Source organism: Chaetodon auriga, chromosome 10 (assembly GCF_051107435.1).
Source record: "Chaetodon auriga isolate fChaAug3 chromosome 10, fChaAug3.hap1, whole genome shotgun sequence".
In the NCBI taxonomy this organism is placed as follows: domain Eukaryota; kingdom Metazoa; phylum Chordata; class Actinopteri; order Chaetodontiformes; family Chaetodontidae; genus Chaetodon; species Chaetodon auriga.
Window position 1 is genome coordinate 27,883,224 of NC_135083.1, and position 17,728 is coordinate 27,900,951.

The 17,728-nt window shown below is 42.7% G+C and overlaps 1 protein-coding gene across 1 annotated transcript in view; it reads left to right on the plus strand.

The window, feature by feature from the left end:
- Window positions 1-17,728, plus strand: part of dedd (death effector domain containing) — a 34,207-nt gene that overhangs the window by 10,605 nt on the left and 5,874 nt on the right. The window contains exons 3-4 of the mRNA XM_076739993.1: window positions 4,090-4,194; window positions 4,409-4,546. Coding sequence (XP_076596108.1) covers window positions 4,090-4,194; window positions 4,409-4,546 — 243 coding nt within the window. The remainder of the gene's footprint in view (window positions 1-4,089; window positions 4,195-4,408; window positions 4,547-17,728) is intronic.

Below are 17,728 nucleotides of genomic sequence, written 5' to 3' on the forward strand. Positions count from 1 at the left end.
CTAGTGCCTCAAGGATGGAGGGCAAGTGAGCTGCCACAACTCGTACTGCAGCAATGCGGGCACTCCATCGAGTGTCAGAAAGACGATGAAGAGAGCATCCCGTCTTTTCTTTCAAGATTGCCCATCGCTCTGGGCTAGCACTGAAGAGATTATAAAGACGGTTTACAGAGCCAAAAAATGTTGCGACCTCTGGACATGACTCAGCCGCATGGACACCAACCAGATTGAGGGTGTGGGAAGCACAGGGGGAGAATGTAGCAAGTGGATTGGATTTTAAAATCTGAGCTTGTACTCTTTTGGGCCCATTGGACTGCAACGCTTCTAGAATCATTTTGGAAATTTCCTGGCCTGTCTTTTTGTGAAAATCTTTGAATTCGATAAACCTCTCAACTATCTTCCAAACACCATTGTCTTCTTTGTCGTGATGTACATATCTTGCCAATAGCACATTCTGTTCTGTATGAGATATGTCTGGTGTTGAGTCACATATGACAGAGTAATAAATTGCATCTTCCCTTTCTTTCAGGATAGTGTTGAGCACTCTCTTGCCACAGAGCTCAATGAACTCGTTCTGTGTGTCTGGACTTAGGTAGTGAGTTAAACGTGACCCTTTCTTCTTTTGTCTTACTTTTTCTAAGTGCTCATGTAAGAGGGGATCATAATGGGCCAACAACTCAAGAGTTCCAAGAAAATTGCCATTATGGACATCATCCAAATTTGAGGTTTTGCCTCTGAATGCAAGCTTTCTTGAAGCCAAATGAAGAGTTACATCCAAAAGCCTCTCTAAGATCTTGGTATGCTTTTTTGCTTCTGTCTGGAACTGTTTTTGAAGATGCCCATCAACTCCTGTGGCTATCAATAATAAGTGCTGAAGGATTTTCCATTTTACATAGCACTGCTTATGGGGAGTGTGTGTCTCATGTTCTGGGAACTTTCTATACATTTTTTGCCACTTGATGTCGGATAACTTAAGTCCATCCTTGCTGTTCAGTGCACTTTTAGATGGCCTTGTCTGCTCATGTGAGAACAGAAGGCATGGGATGCAGAACAAAGCCTTTGCACTGCCACTGTGAATCAACCAGTCCCTCCTAATTTTCTCACGCCCATTGGCCGACTTAACATATTGAAGATAGTTAGGGAATGCTTTGCCTTCCTTGTCTTTAGGTGCCACTTTGGTCAGGTCAACACCTTCACTAGCCAGTCTGCAAACTATAGTCTCTCTCTGCTGAGCAGTTAGCTTGTCTGGCCACAGTCCTGGGTCCTCTGACAACAACTCTGCATTTCCCTCACTTGGCCCTTCCTTTTCTCTCTCCCCAGCCTCCTCACTACTCTCAAACACATCTATAAGCATGAAACACACATGATTTACGTTAGCCTCAACCTGATTATAGTCTCACATGTAATGATGCATCTCACTTGATGATAGTACTGGCTGCAGCTCATTTCAGTTGAAACTGCTAGTACACATGATTGCTGATAATAACTTAAAGTTGCCTCTATGAGCTCACCTTGTCTCACATCCTCAGACTCACACCCTTCCTTGCCTTCAGCATCTGATGCAGAACTCTCTACATCTACAAGAATAAAGAATTGGTATTAGCCTCTTAACATACAAATAACCCAGCCTACTTTTTGAAGCAAGCTCACTTTGTATTTCTAGAGCCATTTCAGTGCAAGATAAACTGCTAAAAATAATGAAACATATGGCCAAGCATTGCTTATTATGTTGACAGACTGTCTTTTAAATGGGGCTCATTTTTGTGTTGCTGTAGGCTGAGCTCTAAGGCTGTCAACCAAACAGTCATAAGAGGGCGCTTGACAGCGCTTCACATTTACCATTTAGAACAAGTAGAAAGATAATGTGAAAGGTTGCAAATATGTTCATTAAAAGTCAAACATGAAGTAAACATCAGATATGCTTTCCTACAATAGATGCTTAGACTAGCCTAATTATTTGCTATAACACACAGTATTCTTCATGGTCAGCAAGTTGCTGAGGCAAAAATGTTTAAGCCATTTTTCAGCCAGATTGAGAGGAGTAACTAATTGTTGTATGTTCTCACCACCTACACCTATCTCTCTCTCTCTCTCTCTCTCTCTCTCTCTCTCTCTCTCTCTCTCTATGGCAAAAATGTATGGCAAAAATCATAATCACAATTATTTTTGATTGATATTGAGATCACACTTATTTAACATGATTATTCATTGGCTTTGGTAACATCATTAATTTATTGAGCACTGATAATAGATTTTAAGTACAGCACTACTCTGCACTGTTAAGGCTTTTTACCAGACAAAAATAAAGTCTCAGCACAGAGTTTTACTTTTCAGCTCTGCTGTGTCAGTAGACAATAGGCTATAGCACGTGGACTGAACCAAAAGGCTAACTTACTTTAAACTTAAGGTAAACAACTCGGATTTAGGCAGCAATTCTTCCAGCCAGCAGCTCTCTCTCTCTCTCTCTCAATCTCTCTCTCTCTCTCTCTCTCTCTCTCTCTCTCTCGAACCAACATACCAACGCAAGGGGGGGTCGGAGGGGGGAGCTCATCTTCAGAGGATCTGCCAGGACTGGCCACTGCTGCTCCAGCTGCTGCAGCTGCGCCACTGTTTGTTTCTGAAACTGGTTAATAGTGACAACTAACGTTATCTAAAGCTGCAAAAAGCTGCAAGCAGCCTGGTTGGAAACTAGCAAAGCTAAAGACTTCACATGAGCATACAAACATCAGCAGCAGCTGTCTGTAGTGGACTACGTTAACTTTAATCAGATTTTGCATAACAAGCAAACTCGGTTCACCTTTTGGAAAGAAAGCAGTCAACAGCTGCCTCCCTTCATTCTGCCTTTTTTCTTTTGCCTTCCGCTCTTTCTTCTTTTGATACCCTGATTTTTGCTTTTTGGGCAGCATGCTGTCTAACCCCCAGGTCATTCAATCTGGGCTCACTGACGTTACACTTGTCGCTGGTCGCCGTCGGGCGGACTAAACCATTCCCCCCCCCCCCCTCTTGGTTCCAAAAGGTGAACCAAGAGGGGGGGCCCCCAGAATGTCCAATATGTTGGGAGGACTGTGACATAAAGTTCATTCTCTCAGTCGATGTTATAAATATATTTGAAATAAATTATGACACCAATTAATTGGAGGGCCCAATTCATTCGAAATAAAAACATCACAAAAAAAAAAAAAAAAAAAAAAAAAAATCAGGATTGTCATGGGCCCCTCTCCCTACTCGGGCCCTGGGTAGTCAGGTCCACTTTCCCCCCACTACCACACCCATGCTTATGCCTCCACTAAAAAAACCTCTTATGTTAGTTCATCTTGTAGCAGGCACCCGCCAAACATTAGGATATTGAATTACGGCAACCAACTGTCATAATGGTCAGAAAAACTATTCTCCACATGAAACTGCCACTGCACCAGATGCCATCTCTCTGTCTGTTTGGGTACCCAGGTGATGCTTCGCTGCCTTACATAGCATTATTGCTTGACCTAGAATTATTGTTGTCTTACTCCACAGTTGGTCACTTTCTATTTTAGCCTCTCCACCTTCAGCCGATCTTACTCTTTTTTTCTCGCTGATAACGCTAAACACCATATGGACAGTGGCTACATTTCTTCCGAGGCCCGAGACCCTTGTTTACACCTTATTGCTTGGGAACACATATGAAAGTACCTTCAGCAGCACATCAGGAAAGTGGTCAGAGTTGAACATTTATGAAAAATAGCCTGTAGTGGCCAAACAGGAACTTACTGTGGGTGTGGGATATTGTTTTCATTGCTTAGAAATCTGACTTTTTTTTTTAAATTAATTATTATTATTATTTTTTTTTTTTTACCAAAAATAATTACATAATTACATAGTCACTTTCAAATAAATTATCATTCTGTGCAAAAATGTTAATGATATAAATATACGCAAGCATAATAAACATGTTGGTATATACTTGACTGAGGTGATCATTCATATATTGACCCTGGCAGTGCACAAAATTGATTGGTGCAGCATTGTCTCTGCATTCTGTGTATTTCACTGTTTTGAATGTGATGATTAACAATGCAGTTACATATAACATCAGAAATCAATTGTTGTTTTCAGTGTGCCCAGACCCTGTTGACAAATACCTGGAAGAGACATCAGTGCGCTACATTTCACCAAGAGGAGCAGTACAGAGCAAAGACACTGCACCTCACAGAAGAACAGGTGGGTGTTTATGTGTGTGTGTTTAAGTTCTTTTACACACACACACACACACACACACACACACACACACACACACATATATATTTCTAATTTCTTCAATCAGCAAGACAAGAGTAAGATTAGTAATATGTGCAATCAATGGAAAGTCCTCATAAGTAAATGTGCACTGTGATACAGACATTTCATTAACGTCAAAACTGTTGTCACTTTCCAGGCCCTCAGCCAGTCATTTGCTGTTCCCCGTCAGGACCCCATGTTGGCCCTCCCCGGATAAAGCCAGCTCCTCCTGTACCGAACCGCAAACGGAGGAGAAATCTTTCCTCGGCTGACTGCAGAGAGAAGCAAACATGTGGTACACACAACACAGACATTATCATTTTCGTCTGGTCTCAAAGAGTATGAAGACAAAATGAGCCCAGTCCAGAGACACTGGTTTAGAACAACTTAGGAACATATTTACATGCACTTACATAACTGGAACACTCTTAAATCAGTGTGTACATGCCTTAAGTAAACAGGTAAAAGTCAGCTTTTTCTAGTTAGATTTTTGTTTTACAGCATTTTAATGAGAAACTAACTAAATTATGGTAGGGGATTAGAGAAACCGAATTTCCCCATCTAGATTTCTCATGGAGAATGCCAGTTTCTCTGCAATGTATGTGTAACTGGCACCAAGATCAAGATGGCGCCGCAGACGGCTGTCTCGGTGTGTTGGCGCGCGTTGTTTTGTTTTGTTTTGTGTTTTAAACCTGTTTTTTGTGACGGTACCCGGAGCTCTTGCACCAGAGAAGCGCTCATGAACATCAGGGGAGCAACATCAGAGGATTTATTTCCCAAATTTCTGCTCCCAACAGTGGAAATTTTGGACATGCTGGTCAAAGGTGCGCTCACCCTTGCTCACACAGTGAAACGCTGGAGGAGAGGAAAACGGGCCGGCGCGCTCGTGCACCTTCGCCAGCGCGGACTACGTACAGCGTTACCGGGAATATTTCTCTCTAACGTGCGTTCACTGCCCAACAAACTGGAGGAATTGCAACTGCTGTTGGATAAAAACAGGGACTTTTCTTCATCTGCGGTTTTGTGCTTCATCGAGACGTGGCTCTGTGGATTAATACCGGACTCTGCGCTGCAGCTGGCTGGCTTCCAACTCCACCGCGTGGACAGAGACACGGAACTTTCCGGCAAAACTAAAGGTGGAAGAATCTGTTTCTACATCAACAGTGGTTGGTGCAACGACGTGACAGTGATCCAGCAGCACTGTTCTCCTGACCTGGAATCTTTCACCATTAACTGTAAGCCTTTTTATTCACCCCGTGATTTCGCTTCATTCATTCTGGTTGGTGTTTACATCCCGCCGCAGGCCAACGTGCAGGACGCACAGCGTATGCTCGCTGACCAGATACTGCGTGTGGAGCGGACCAACCCGGACTCTTTAGTTATTGTCCTTGGCGACTTTAACAAAGGTAACCTCACGCACGAACTCCCTAAATACAGACAGTTTATCAAATGCCCGACCAGAGAGGAGAATATTCTGGATCACTGTTACACCACAGTCAGGGATGCTTATCACGCCGTCCCCCGTGCTGCACTGGGCCACTCTGACCCCGTCATGGTACACCTGATTCCTGTGTATAGGCAGAAACTAAAGCTCTGCAAACCTGTAGTGAGGACGCCAAGGAAGTGGACCAGCGAGGCGGTGGAGGATCTCCAGGCGTGTTTGGACTCTACTGACTGGGATGTGTTCAGGACTGCTACCAACAGTCTGGACGAGTACACGGAGACTGTGACGTCCTACATCAGCTTCTGTGAGGACTGCTGTGTTCCATCATGCACCAGGGTGAGTTACAACAATGACAAACCCTGGTTCACAGCCCAACTCAGGCAGCTAAGGTTGGCAAAGGAAGAGGCCTTCAGGAGTGGGGACAAAGACAGATACAAAGAGTTGAAGTACAAGTTTAGCAAGGCGGTGAAAGAGGCTAAACGGCTGTACTCTGAGAAGCTCCAACACCAATTCTCAGCTAACGACTCTGCGTCTGTTTGGAAAGGGCTCAGGCAGATCACTAACTACAAGCCTAAAGCCCCCGACTCCATCAACGATCGACGCCTAGCCAACGACCTGAACCAGTTCTACTGCCGCTTTGAAAGACAAAGGGACAGTCCAGCAACCATCCCCCACGACACCTCTGAACAGCTCCAGCTCCAGTCACCTCCACCAATGCCCACCTTAAAGGCCCCCCCTCCCCCACCCACCCACCTCAGTGACGACTCTTTCCATCCATGAAAGAGACGTCAACAGACTCTTCAGGAGACAGAACCCCCGGAAAGCAGCTGGACCGGATTCTGTGTCCCCATCTGCCTTGAAGCACTGCGCTGATCAGCTGTCTCCAGTGTTCACAGACATATTTAACACCTCATTGGTGACATGTCACGTGCCAGCCTGCTTCAAGTCTTCAACCATCATCCCTGTTCCCAAGAAGCCAAGGACCACAGGACTTAATGACTTCAGACCCGTTGCCCTGACCTCTGTGGTCATGAAGTCCTTTGAGCGCCTTGTGCTCTCACACCTCAGAGACATCACTGACCCTCTCCTGGACCCCCTGCAGTTTGCCTACAGAGCCAACAGCTCTGTAGATGATGCAGTCAACTTGGCCCTCCACTTCATCCTACAGCACCTGGACTCCGCAGGAACCTACGCTAGGATCCTGTTTGTGGATTTCAGCTCTGCCTTCAACACCATCATCCCAACTCTGCTTCAGGAGAAGCTCTCCCAGCTGAGCGTGCCTGACTCCACCTGCAGGTGGATTACAGACTTCCTGTCTGACAGGAAACAGTGCATGAAGCTGGGGAAACACGTCTCCAACGCTAATACCATCAGCACCGGATCCCCCCAGGGCTGTGTTCTTTCTCCTCTGCTCTTCTCCCTGTACACAAACAGCTGCACCTCCAGTCACCAGTCTGTCAAGCTCCTGAAGTTTGCGGACGACACCACCCTCATCGGACTCATCTCTGATGGCGAGGAGTCCGCCTACAGGTGGGAGGTTGACCATCTGGTGACCTGGTGCAACCAGAACAACCTGGAGCTCAATGCTCTAAAGACAGTGGAGATGGTTGTGGACAACAGGAAGAACTCAGCCTCACCGGCCCCCATCACCCTCTGTGACTCCACTATTGACACTGGAGTCTTTCCGCTTCCTGGGTACTATCATCTCCCAGGACCTCAAGTGGGAGCCGAACATCAGCTCCCTCATCAGGAAAGCACAGCAGAGGATGTACTTCCTACGGCAGCTGAAGAAATTCAGCCTGCCAAAGACAATGATGGTGCACTTCTACACAGCCATCATTGAGTCCATCCTCACCTCCTCCATCACTGTCTGGTACACAGTTGCCACCGCCAAGGACAAGGGCAGACTGCAGCGTGTCATTCGGTCTGCAGAGAAGGTGATTGGCTGTCTCCCATCTCTTCAGGACCTGTACGCCTCCAGGACCCCAAGGCGTGCAGAAAAGATTGTGGCTGATCCCTCTCACCCCGGACACAAACTCTTTGAGTCAATCCCCTCTGGCAGGAGGCTGCGGTCCATCAGGACCAAAACCTCACGCCACAAGAACAGTTTTTTCCCGTCTGCTGTCAGCCTTACCAACAATGCCCAGAACCCCCCCGACACTCTTCACATTCCACCCCGGACTCATTTTGTCACATTGATATAAATATAACTCTATGCGTTACATTAACGCTCAACTTGGACTTCTTTCTGAAAAACAGACTGTGTTTCCGGAAAATAGCAAACAACAAAAAACAGACTTGTGTATATATATTTAAATTGTTATATTTTATGCTCTTATTTTAGTAGATGTGTCATGCACCAATTTCACCAGAACAAATTCCTGTATAGTCTGTGTATATGTACAATATGTACAGTGCTGAATTCTGTTGCCTATATGGATAATAAATAGTTTGGACAGTGTTTGTCATATTGCACAGTTGAAAAAAAATACAACAAATTAAAAATTGCACAAGATGTAACGGTATTGCACCAGATGTAGTGGATAATGTGAACATATATGAGCATAGATAACGGTAGTACAAAAAACAAGGTTTACGATGTAGAAATGGGAAAAACAACATCAACACAGTTACACAGTCTTACAGCTGTTGGGCTGAAGGACCTGCGGTAGCGTTCTTTCTTACATTATGCATACACTCCTTCTGTTACTGAAGGAGCCCCCCACTGTCTCATGCAGGGGATGGGATGGGTTGTCCATGATTGGTCAGCCTGGCTAACATCCTCCTCTCACCCGCCTTCTTAATGGTGTCCAGAGGGCAGACCAGGACAGAGCCAGCTCTGCTGACCAGTTTTTTTAGTCTTTTCCTGTTCCTCTCTGAGCTTCCACAGCCCCAGCAGACCACTGTATAAAAAAGAACTGCGGATGTCACCACAGAGTCAGAAAAAGTTTGTAACAGTGTCCTACATACTCCAAAAGACCTCAGTCTTCTCAGCAGATGGAGATGACTTTGGCCCCTCCCAGGGCTGGGCGATAAAACGATAACGATATGTCTCGCGATAGACACGTAATTAATATCAATAAAAAATGCGTTCGATAGAACATTCAATAATTTTTATTTTAACATTCGATAATGTGTGTGTGTGTGTGTGTGTGTGTGTGTGTGTGTGTATATATATATATATATATATATATATATATATATATGGCGTAGGTGTTTATTGCCTGGATCTTGTTCTTGCCATTCAGCTGACTCTTCAGGACCTGCCTCACCCTCTGAAGGTATTTGGCTGTGGCTGATCTCCGTGTTGCCTCCTCATGATTGCCATTTGCCTGTGGGATCTCTAGGTATTTGTAGCTGTCCTGAACATCTGCTATGTTGCCTTCAGGTAGTTCAGCCCCTTCATCATCTTCCCCACGCTCACTCTTGACATACAGCTTGATGTCATCCATGTAGAGGAGGTGGCTGATTGTTGTCCCACTTCGGAATCGGTATCCAAAGCCACCAGGGTTCTAAATTAACACCCGCCAACCCGCCAAATGTGGGTTAAAATTCATATTGGCGGGTGTAAATAAAAACTTACTAGCCAATTTTGCCGGTAATGCATTAGGCAATCATGTCAGTCAGAGCCGCTCTACAGTTCTTGGTCATTTGTCCCCCGGACAGTCCGTCCTACATTTCCCATGAACACTGTCGTAATGCTACGTGATGACGTACAAGACGCCCATTGGCTGTGCGCAGGCACACTACAGTTTGTAGTGCAACCGGCGCGAGAAACCACGGAAACGCAAACACAAAGAAGAAGAAGAAGAATGAACGGCGGCGTATAAACTGTAAAAAAGGAGACTGAGCTAGCTAAAAGTAAAAAGTAAAGTTAAACTAAATGCGTGGTTGGGACAGACGTCTGGGGGCGAGAAGAGGAAGGACGCAGGGGATGAGAATGTCGACAAAGCGTGCGAAACGAAGAAAAGAAAGTTTAACGCTAAATGGCTGACAGGTCGTGAATGGCTTGTGTTTGATCACGAAAATGCCGTCATGTTTTGTAAGGATTGCCGCATGTACACGAAAGAAAAAAACAAGACGAATAATTTTGTGGTGGGGACTAGTAATTTTAAAGTCGAGGCAGTAAAGGACCATGAGAGTGCCCGAAATCATCAGGAAAGCCTAAGGAGTCTGCAATACTGACTGCTGCACTATTTGTGTTTTCTAGTTGTACATACATAATTCAATTTATTACCAATGCAATTTTTCGCAAGTGTTTAAGTCATGGCTGTTACTTATATATATTTCTTATTAAAGAAGGAAAGCAGAAGCACTTTAAGTTGAAAGGAAAAATACATTTTATTAGGAATGTAATGATACTAAATACTGGAAAAATGTCTTTTATAAAATAATAAATTTGACAGCATTTTTTGTTTGTATAAATTAAATGTTTGCACTTTCTGTGTATATTTAGTTTCATGTGTTGTACTTTCTGTGCATTTTTCATGCCAACAATGTAAATAAAATGATCAAATGCATTCAGTGGCACTCATAATCTCTCTTATTTTCACCGGGAAAAAATTTGGCTAGTGGAAATTCTGATTGGCTGGTAACTTTAGAAGGTCACCAGCCACATTGGCTGGTGATCAAAAAAGTTAATTTAGAACCCTGAAAGCCACTCTTGGTGATGATCTGGCTGAGGGGGTTTAGGCCTATGCAGAACAGCAGGGGGGACAGTGCATCTCCTTGGTATGTACCATGTTTGATGCTCATTTCTGCAATTGGCTGTGAGTTGGCTTCCAGTGTTTTCTTCCACAACCCCATGGAGTTCTTGATGAAGGCTCTAAGTGTCCTGTCGATCTTATACTGGTCTGGGCACTCCACTATCCATGTGTGTAGCATCGAGTCATAGGCCTTCTTGTAGTGAATCCAGGCAGTGCACAGGTTGGTACTTCTGGTCTTACAGTCCTGGGTGACTGCCCTGTCAACCAGTAGTTGGTGTTTGGCTCCTCTGGTGTTGTTGCCAATTTCTTTCTGTGCTCGACTCATGTACTGATCCATGTGCCTACTCATCTTAGCTGCTAAGATGCCTGAAAGGAGCTTCCATGTTTTACTCAGACAGGTTATAGGCTGGTAGTTGGATGGTACCGGGCCCTTCTGTGGGTCCTTCATGATGAGGACTGTATGGCCTGTCAGCCACTCTGGATGGGTTCCCTATCTTAGCAGCTGATTCATCTGTGCTGCCAGTCATTCATGGAGTGCAGTTAGCTTTTTGAGCCAGTAGGCGTGGATCATGTCAGGCCCAGGTGCTGTCCAGCTCTTCATCCTAGACACTCTTTCTTGGCTGTCTGCAGTGGTAATTTCTACTGGTTTCTGTTCTGGGAGGCTACTGTGGTCTGCTTTCAATTCGAACAATTCTCTTGGTCTCGGCTTCTCTGCTGTATCTCTTAAGGCGGGTAGCCAGAGCTGTGAGCCTCTGCTTGGCAGTCTCCAGAGCTTCATCCATGGACAGCAAGCTAACCTCCCTTGTTGCCGTGATCTTGCTCTCCAGTCTCCTTTTCCATGGAGGGTTCTCCTGCTCCTCCCAGCTACTGCTGTTCATCTTGTAGTCTAGCATGCGCAGGATGACTGTTGCCGCTGCATACATCAGCTTATTGGTCTCGGTGATGGTTTCTGTGGATATAGTCATCAGTGCCATGTTCACGTCTTCCAGTAGAGATTCATCTGGCACTTTGTCTCTTAGCCTTGGCAGGTAGCTAGTTGTGTTCCCCCAGGATTCTGTTATCTGTTCTCTCAGGTCAGCTGCCCTTGTGTTCAGGGTGTGTGTGTGTCTGTGCTCCTTGGGGCCTAGTACCCAATCATGTTATGCGGGGATGCAGATGTCATCCCTGCACTGACCTGTCGTCCTGGCTCCCCCTTGCCGTAGCATCTTTGTACCGTGGATGAGGCATATTGTACCTCATCAATCTCTAATTGCAACAGTAGGTTGTTCATACGGATATTAGAGCGCTGGGTCACAAGTTGCTTTGCAGTCTTCATGGAAGTGGGGTTTCAAAGCATCCATAGGTCCCACACCTTTTCATATACGGTCTCTCACTGGGGTTGCTGGTGTAGTAGCATTCCAGCAGTGTTTTGTTCTCTGTCCTGCTCCAGGTATGTCGTGTTCCAGTAGCCAACTTCTCATTAGGGTGTCCTGGTCCCCCAACACCTAACGTGGACCTTGTTAGACCGGGCGACGTTCTGAGCCGGTATGGCCTTATCTGTTATTGTTGCTCTCATGGCATCTAACTGCAAAGGGTCTTGCCTAAGGACCCACCTGGATATATTGTCCTAAGTGGGATTCCAACCACTGAGTTATCCAGTCAGCTATATATATAATATTATATATGTGTGTGTGTGTGTGTGTGTGTGTGTGTGTGTGTGTGTGTGTGTATATATATATATATATATATATATATATATATATATATATATATATACACATATATATACACACACACACACACACACACACATATATATAATTTATTTTATTTTTTTTTTTTTCTCTTCTAATTAATCTCTTCTATCTCTTCTATTCTTATAAGGAGCACCTGTAACAAAAACTATTTCCCCTCGGGGACCAATAAGGTATTTCTGATTCTGATTCTGAAATTTGGCACACACTGTATGTCCACTTGAACTCAAGGATGGCCTGAATAGATTTTAGTGGTCGAAGGTCAAGGGCCACTGTGACCAAACACAACGCATTTTTGGTTGTAACTCAAGAATGCATTTGCTAATAATGACAAAGTATCACACAAATGTCTCATAGGATAAAATGACCTTGTAATCACAATATATATCCAAAAAGTCAAAGGTCAGCTTCACTGTGATGTCATCATGTTTTGCAAAAACACTTCCTAGCCATTATTAAGCACCATAACTCAGGAACAGAAGGACAGATTGTGACCATATTTCACATTTGGTCAGGTACTAAACTGGTGACACTAATCTTGGGTGTCCACCTTGAAACTGTGCTGATTATATAGATCTTCTGTGCTGCCTGGTTGAGGATGTGTGTGAAGCATCCACATTTTACATTTTGTATCTTCTTTGCAGCAACATCTGTATTGGTCCTCTGTACTCCTCCATAAAATTAGTATACAAGTGACGACCGCATGTTTCTCACTGGAAATTATTCACTGAAGTCATCCATATCAATAGAGTAATAACTTCCATTTTGCCAAAAATACATTTGATACCTTTTATTAAATTCCTTAAAAGTCTTGTGTGTATTTAATTTAATGCATTAAGAAGACACTGTTGATATAATCAGTTCCACGGTCTGAGTGTATGCCTACATACAGTTGCAATCAAAATTATTCAACCCCCATTGCATATTAGGCTTATTGGCAAAATATACAATTTCTCAGCTGTTTCCAAAAAACAAATTACACAAGAACTCTCTAAGTAGTTCAATGAAACTAATATTACAAGAGTTTTGATCCAAATTCAACACAAAATGCTACTTTTAATGACTACTACAGTCTCAAAGTTATTCCACCCCTTCATGACAAGCATCTTCAATACTTAGTACAGCACCTTTTTGCTGTTATGACCTGCTACAAACATGATGCATAGCCAGACACCAGCTTCTGACAGCATTCCTGAGAAATCTTAGCCCATTCCTCATGGGCAATGGCCTCCAGTGCAGTAATATTCTTGGGTGTGTGTTTTGCAACCGCCTTCTTCAAATCCCACCAGAGATTTTCTATGGGGTTCAAGTCAGGCGACTGTGACGGCCACTCTAGAATCTTCCATTTCTTATTCTGAAACCAAGCCTTGGTGGAATTTGAGGTATGCTTGGGATCATTGTCCTGTTGGAAGGTCCAATGACGCCCGAGCTTCAGCTTCCTCAGAGACGGCATGACGTTTTTTCCTAAGATTTCCTGATACTTGACTGAATCCATCGTGCCCTCCACGCGCTACAGGTTTCCAGTGCCAGAGGCAGCAAAGCAGCCCCAGAGCATCACTGAGCCACCGCCATGCTTCACTGTAGGCAGGGCGTTCTTTTCAGCATATGCCAGTATATTGCCAAAGTTCCAGTTTTGTTTCATCGCTCCACAGAATAGAATTCCAAAACTTCTGTGGCTTATTTATATGGCTTTGAGCATATTGGAGCCAACTTTTCTTGTGCTTTTTGGTCAGTAGTGGTGTACGTAGCCACTGTTGCTTTAACTTTGAACTTGCAAACCTTGCTTCCAACTGTATCTCTATGAACATTCAGAGCTTTTGCTATCTTTTGTATCCTTTTCCTGTTTTATGCAAGGCAATGATCTCTTCTCTGAACTTTTTTGGACAATTCTTTTGACTTAGCCATAGTTCTAACATGTAATCAAATGTCAGTCTCAACAAACTCCTAGCCAGTCAAGATATTTATATGTTCTATCTCAAGCACACCTGAACTAATGAAGCCCTTGATTAGTTGCTCTAAGTGTGCTTGACACAGGGGGTTGAGTAATTTTGATTAGTTGCATCAGGTGTACTAGAGACAGGGGTTGAATAATTTTGAGACTACAGTAGAGATTAAAAATAGCATTTTGTGTTGAATTTGGATAAAAAAAAAAACATGGTAGTACTACTTTTATTAAACTGTAGCAGGAAGGAGGAAAAAGGAAATAACAACACAGCCTTTTCCACCTGAGCTGAAAATGAAGGGGGAGGGAGATGATAAATCAGAGTCACCTGCGAGCTCTAGGAGGAGGGGAAAATCAGACAAAGGAGTTTTGAAGATGGACTGAAAAAGAAGTGAGAAAGAAAGAAAAAGAGATAACTCAAATCTTGCTTAAGTTGACTGCTTCATTTCAAGAAAGCAAATGAATTAAACTTAGTATTAAGGACATTCAACTGGATGCTGGAGGAAGAAGGTGATCCCTGGAGCAGGCAGAAAGAAGCTTATTCTACGGTCCGTGGCCTGTTTGGATACAGTAGAAGAGATCTCTGTCCGAGTTGGGTGAAGAACGACAAGCAGATAAGTCCCGTTTTCCATGAAACTCTCCGGGCTTCTCCTAACATCAGACCTCAAACTACTCCGTTTTTTTTCTCCCTCCTCAAACATACATCCCCCTGGACTGAATTACACTCCACCTCCCTCCAAACACAAATACCTTCTGCACTGAACTGGACTGAAGACACCCCAAACTACACCCCCTCACACACAATCCACCTAACCACCGTTTGTTTTGTTCATTAACAGATGGGAAATGTTACTATTTATTTAACGAACTTTGGATGTAGTGGTTACTCTCAGGATATTTCCTTTGACTTGGGTTTCTGTTTTATGAATGGATCTGTATGAAAGTGAGAGATATTTGAGTTGATTATTGAATTGATATGTTTTGATTAATGGTTGATTTAAAATAAGAAGCATTACTAACTGCATCTTGGTTGAGTTTTCATTGTGTCATTTTGGAGCGAAGAAGACAGCTGCTGGGTTATTTTTTAAACTTCTGGTCGTATTTATTTTAAAATATTGGCAGGTTGATTTCTTTGAATATTCTCCTGTCTGGCGCCCAACATTTTTTCATATTTTGAGGGACTTCTACGCAACAGAACTATTTCAACTGTTCTTGTGTGCTTTGTTTTTTGCAAACAGCTGAAAAATTGTACATTTTGCCAATAAGCCTAATATGCAGTGGGGTTGAATAATTTTGATTGCAACTGTACTTACTGCATTGTTTTTCCAGACTTGCAGCCAGAAATTCAAATGTGTTAAGAATACTCTGATGGTACAGTTGGTGTTGTTTTCCCTCATGTTTGAAAGGCAGTGCCAAACTGATTTAAGTGCTTGTAAAGCTTTTGTTTTTTTCAACAGACAATGACTTTAGACTTTAGACTTTAGACTGCTTCTTTATTGATCCCAATCTGGGAAATTGTTTTGTTGTAGTAGCAATGAACAAAAAACATACAGACGACCATAGAATATATGCAAGAATTGAAAAAACAATGGTATTGAACTGTGGCTGTAGATAAAAGCATTTGAAGTGAATATGGACTTAACAACTATTAATTATTGAAAGAGGTTACAGTTTAATTTTTAGACAGTAATTAATATTTGTGATGGGATCTGGGAAAACCAGTCACATGTCGAAATTTTACTTTTTGGAGATATTAATATCACCTAGAAGCTTATTTCAAGCTCTTTTTTATTATCTGTTCTCATTTTTATATCTGGTTTGTATCAAGTTTTATGATCACTCAGTCAGCTGATCAGCAGGATTAGTATTTTGAGAAAAACAGGTTTAAAGACAAGGATTCTAAATCAGAACATGACCAGCTACCTCAAACTCTCTCCGTCTCTGAAGCTTTGACATCTCTCTCTGTGTATCTCGTAGCATCTGACTGAGGTGTCAAAATAATGTTTTGATGGTTCGGGTGACCAGATGTCCCGCACAAAGCGGGACAGTCATGCATTTCCATTACTTTTCACACGTCCAGCAAATTGCGACGTTGTCGCATATTGTTCGCGACACTGTCAATAATAATTCATGACAACATCACATTTTGCAGGACGTGTGAAAAGTAATGGAAATGCGTGGCTGTCCTGCACAAAGCGGGACATCTGGTCACCCTAACTGTGATAGATAAACCGTCTTTGTAGGCTATGTAGACTAGGCATGGCTTGCCTAATTTAAATACCGTTTTTAACATATTAAACAAGCGAAATATAATGAGATATTTTTAGGAATGATAGACAAGATGTTGTAAAATAATAATTTAATGAGAACCCAATTTCACCAATATTTTGACTTTCGACCTATTTTCATGTTTTCCTGGAAAAGTGCCAGCGCGACATCCGACGGGTTTTCCTAGATTCCATCACATTTGGAGTAAAGAACATTATTCTGTTTAGTACATGGGCACACCTGTATAATCCAGTTCTATTTGTGTACTTTTAGGTTGTGAATGGTAATAGAAATGTAATTATAGGTCCTGGAAAGTCAGGGAAAAGTTTTAAAATTTGGTCCACGAAAATGCGTGGGATCCCTGCAGTAGGTGATGTTATATTGTTGGGTGATAGAGGATGATACTAGACAGTGACTTACATAAAGTCCCTAAAGTCACTGTTGGAGCGAGAGAATTTTAAAGAAGTGACAGAGAATGAGAAAACTGATGAATTCCAGTTAAGAACAAACCTGGTCATACAAGTGGTCCTTGGATGAGACGCATTGTGTATACCTGACTGAGCAACTTTTGCTTCTGTTTCAGCAGTTGGATATTGTATCATATGTCATTGTGTATTCCTGGGTAACTTCTGTGTATCAGATCAGTCATCATCAGTTAATTTTTCCATACAAAATGTCAGTATTAGAAAACTGGTAAATTAAATGACATTTTCTGAAATAAGATTTTATCTTGGTCAGATGAATGTATAATTACAACTTGGATAGAAAGTGGAAAAGTGAAAATTTAAATATCTGGGCACTAATATTTCTATCATGAGAGGGCAGGCTCTAAGCACCTGGCCCAAAATACATCTGATTGGCCGCTGGAACTGTCCATCTTGCCCATCCTCACACCGGCTTTCAAACATTGTATCTGGCCTCCTGACAGTCATGGCTGCTCACAGAGTGAACTGCTCTAGATGTGTTGCACCTTTTTTTGTTCTTGCTAAATGCACTTTGTGCAAAGGCACCAACTCGTTAGAAATATGTTTGTCCTTGTGGACATATACCGACATATAGTATAGGTTTGGGCAGTATCCAGTTTTGATACCATTAAACCCTTCCCAAAAATTCACATGGTATACAGTATTACTAGCTGATTTTTTTTATGTCTATTTTATGTGAAGCACTGTAATTAACTAATTGCTTCGTTGTAAAGGATTTTAAGCTGCATTTCTTGCTATACAAATAAATTATTCTCAGTGACTGCATTCCTAATGTCCATTCAGTTCATTTTTTTATTGTAGTGGCCTGTACTTGCCTTGCCAAGCTGTTCAAAAGATCATTGTACAAGAATATGAGGAAAAAGTTAAGTTTTTTTTAAATAAAATGCTGAAAATAGTCA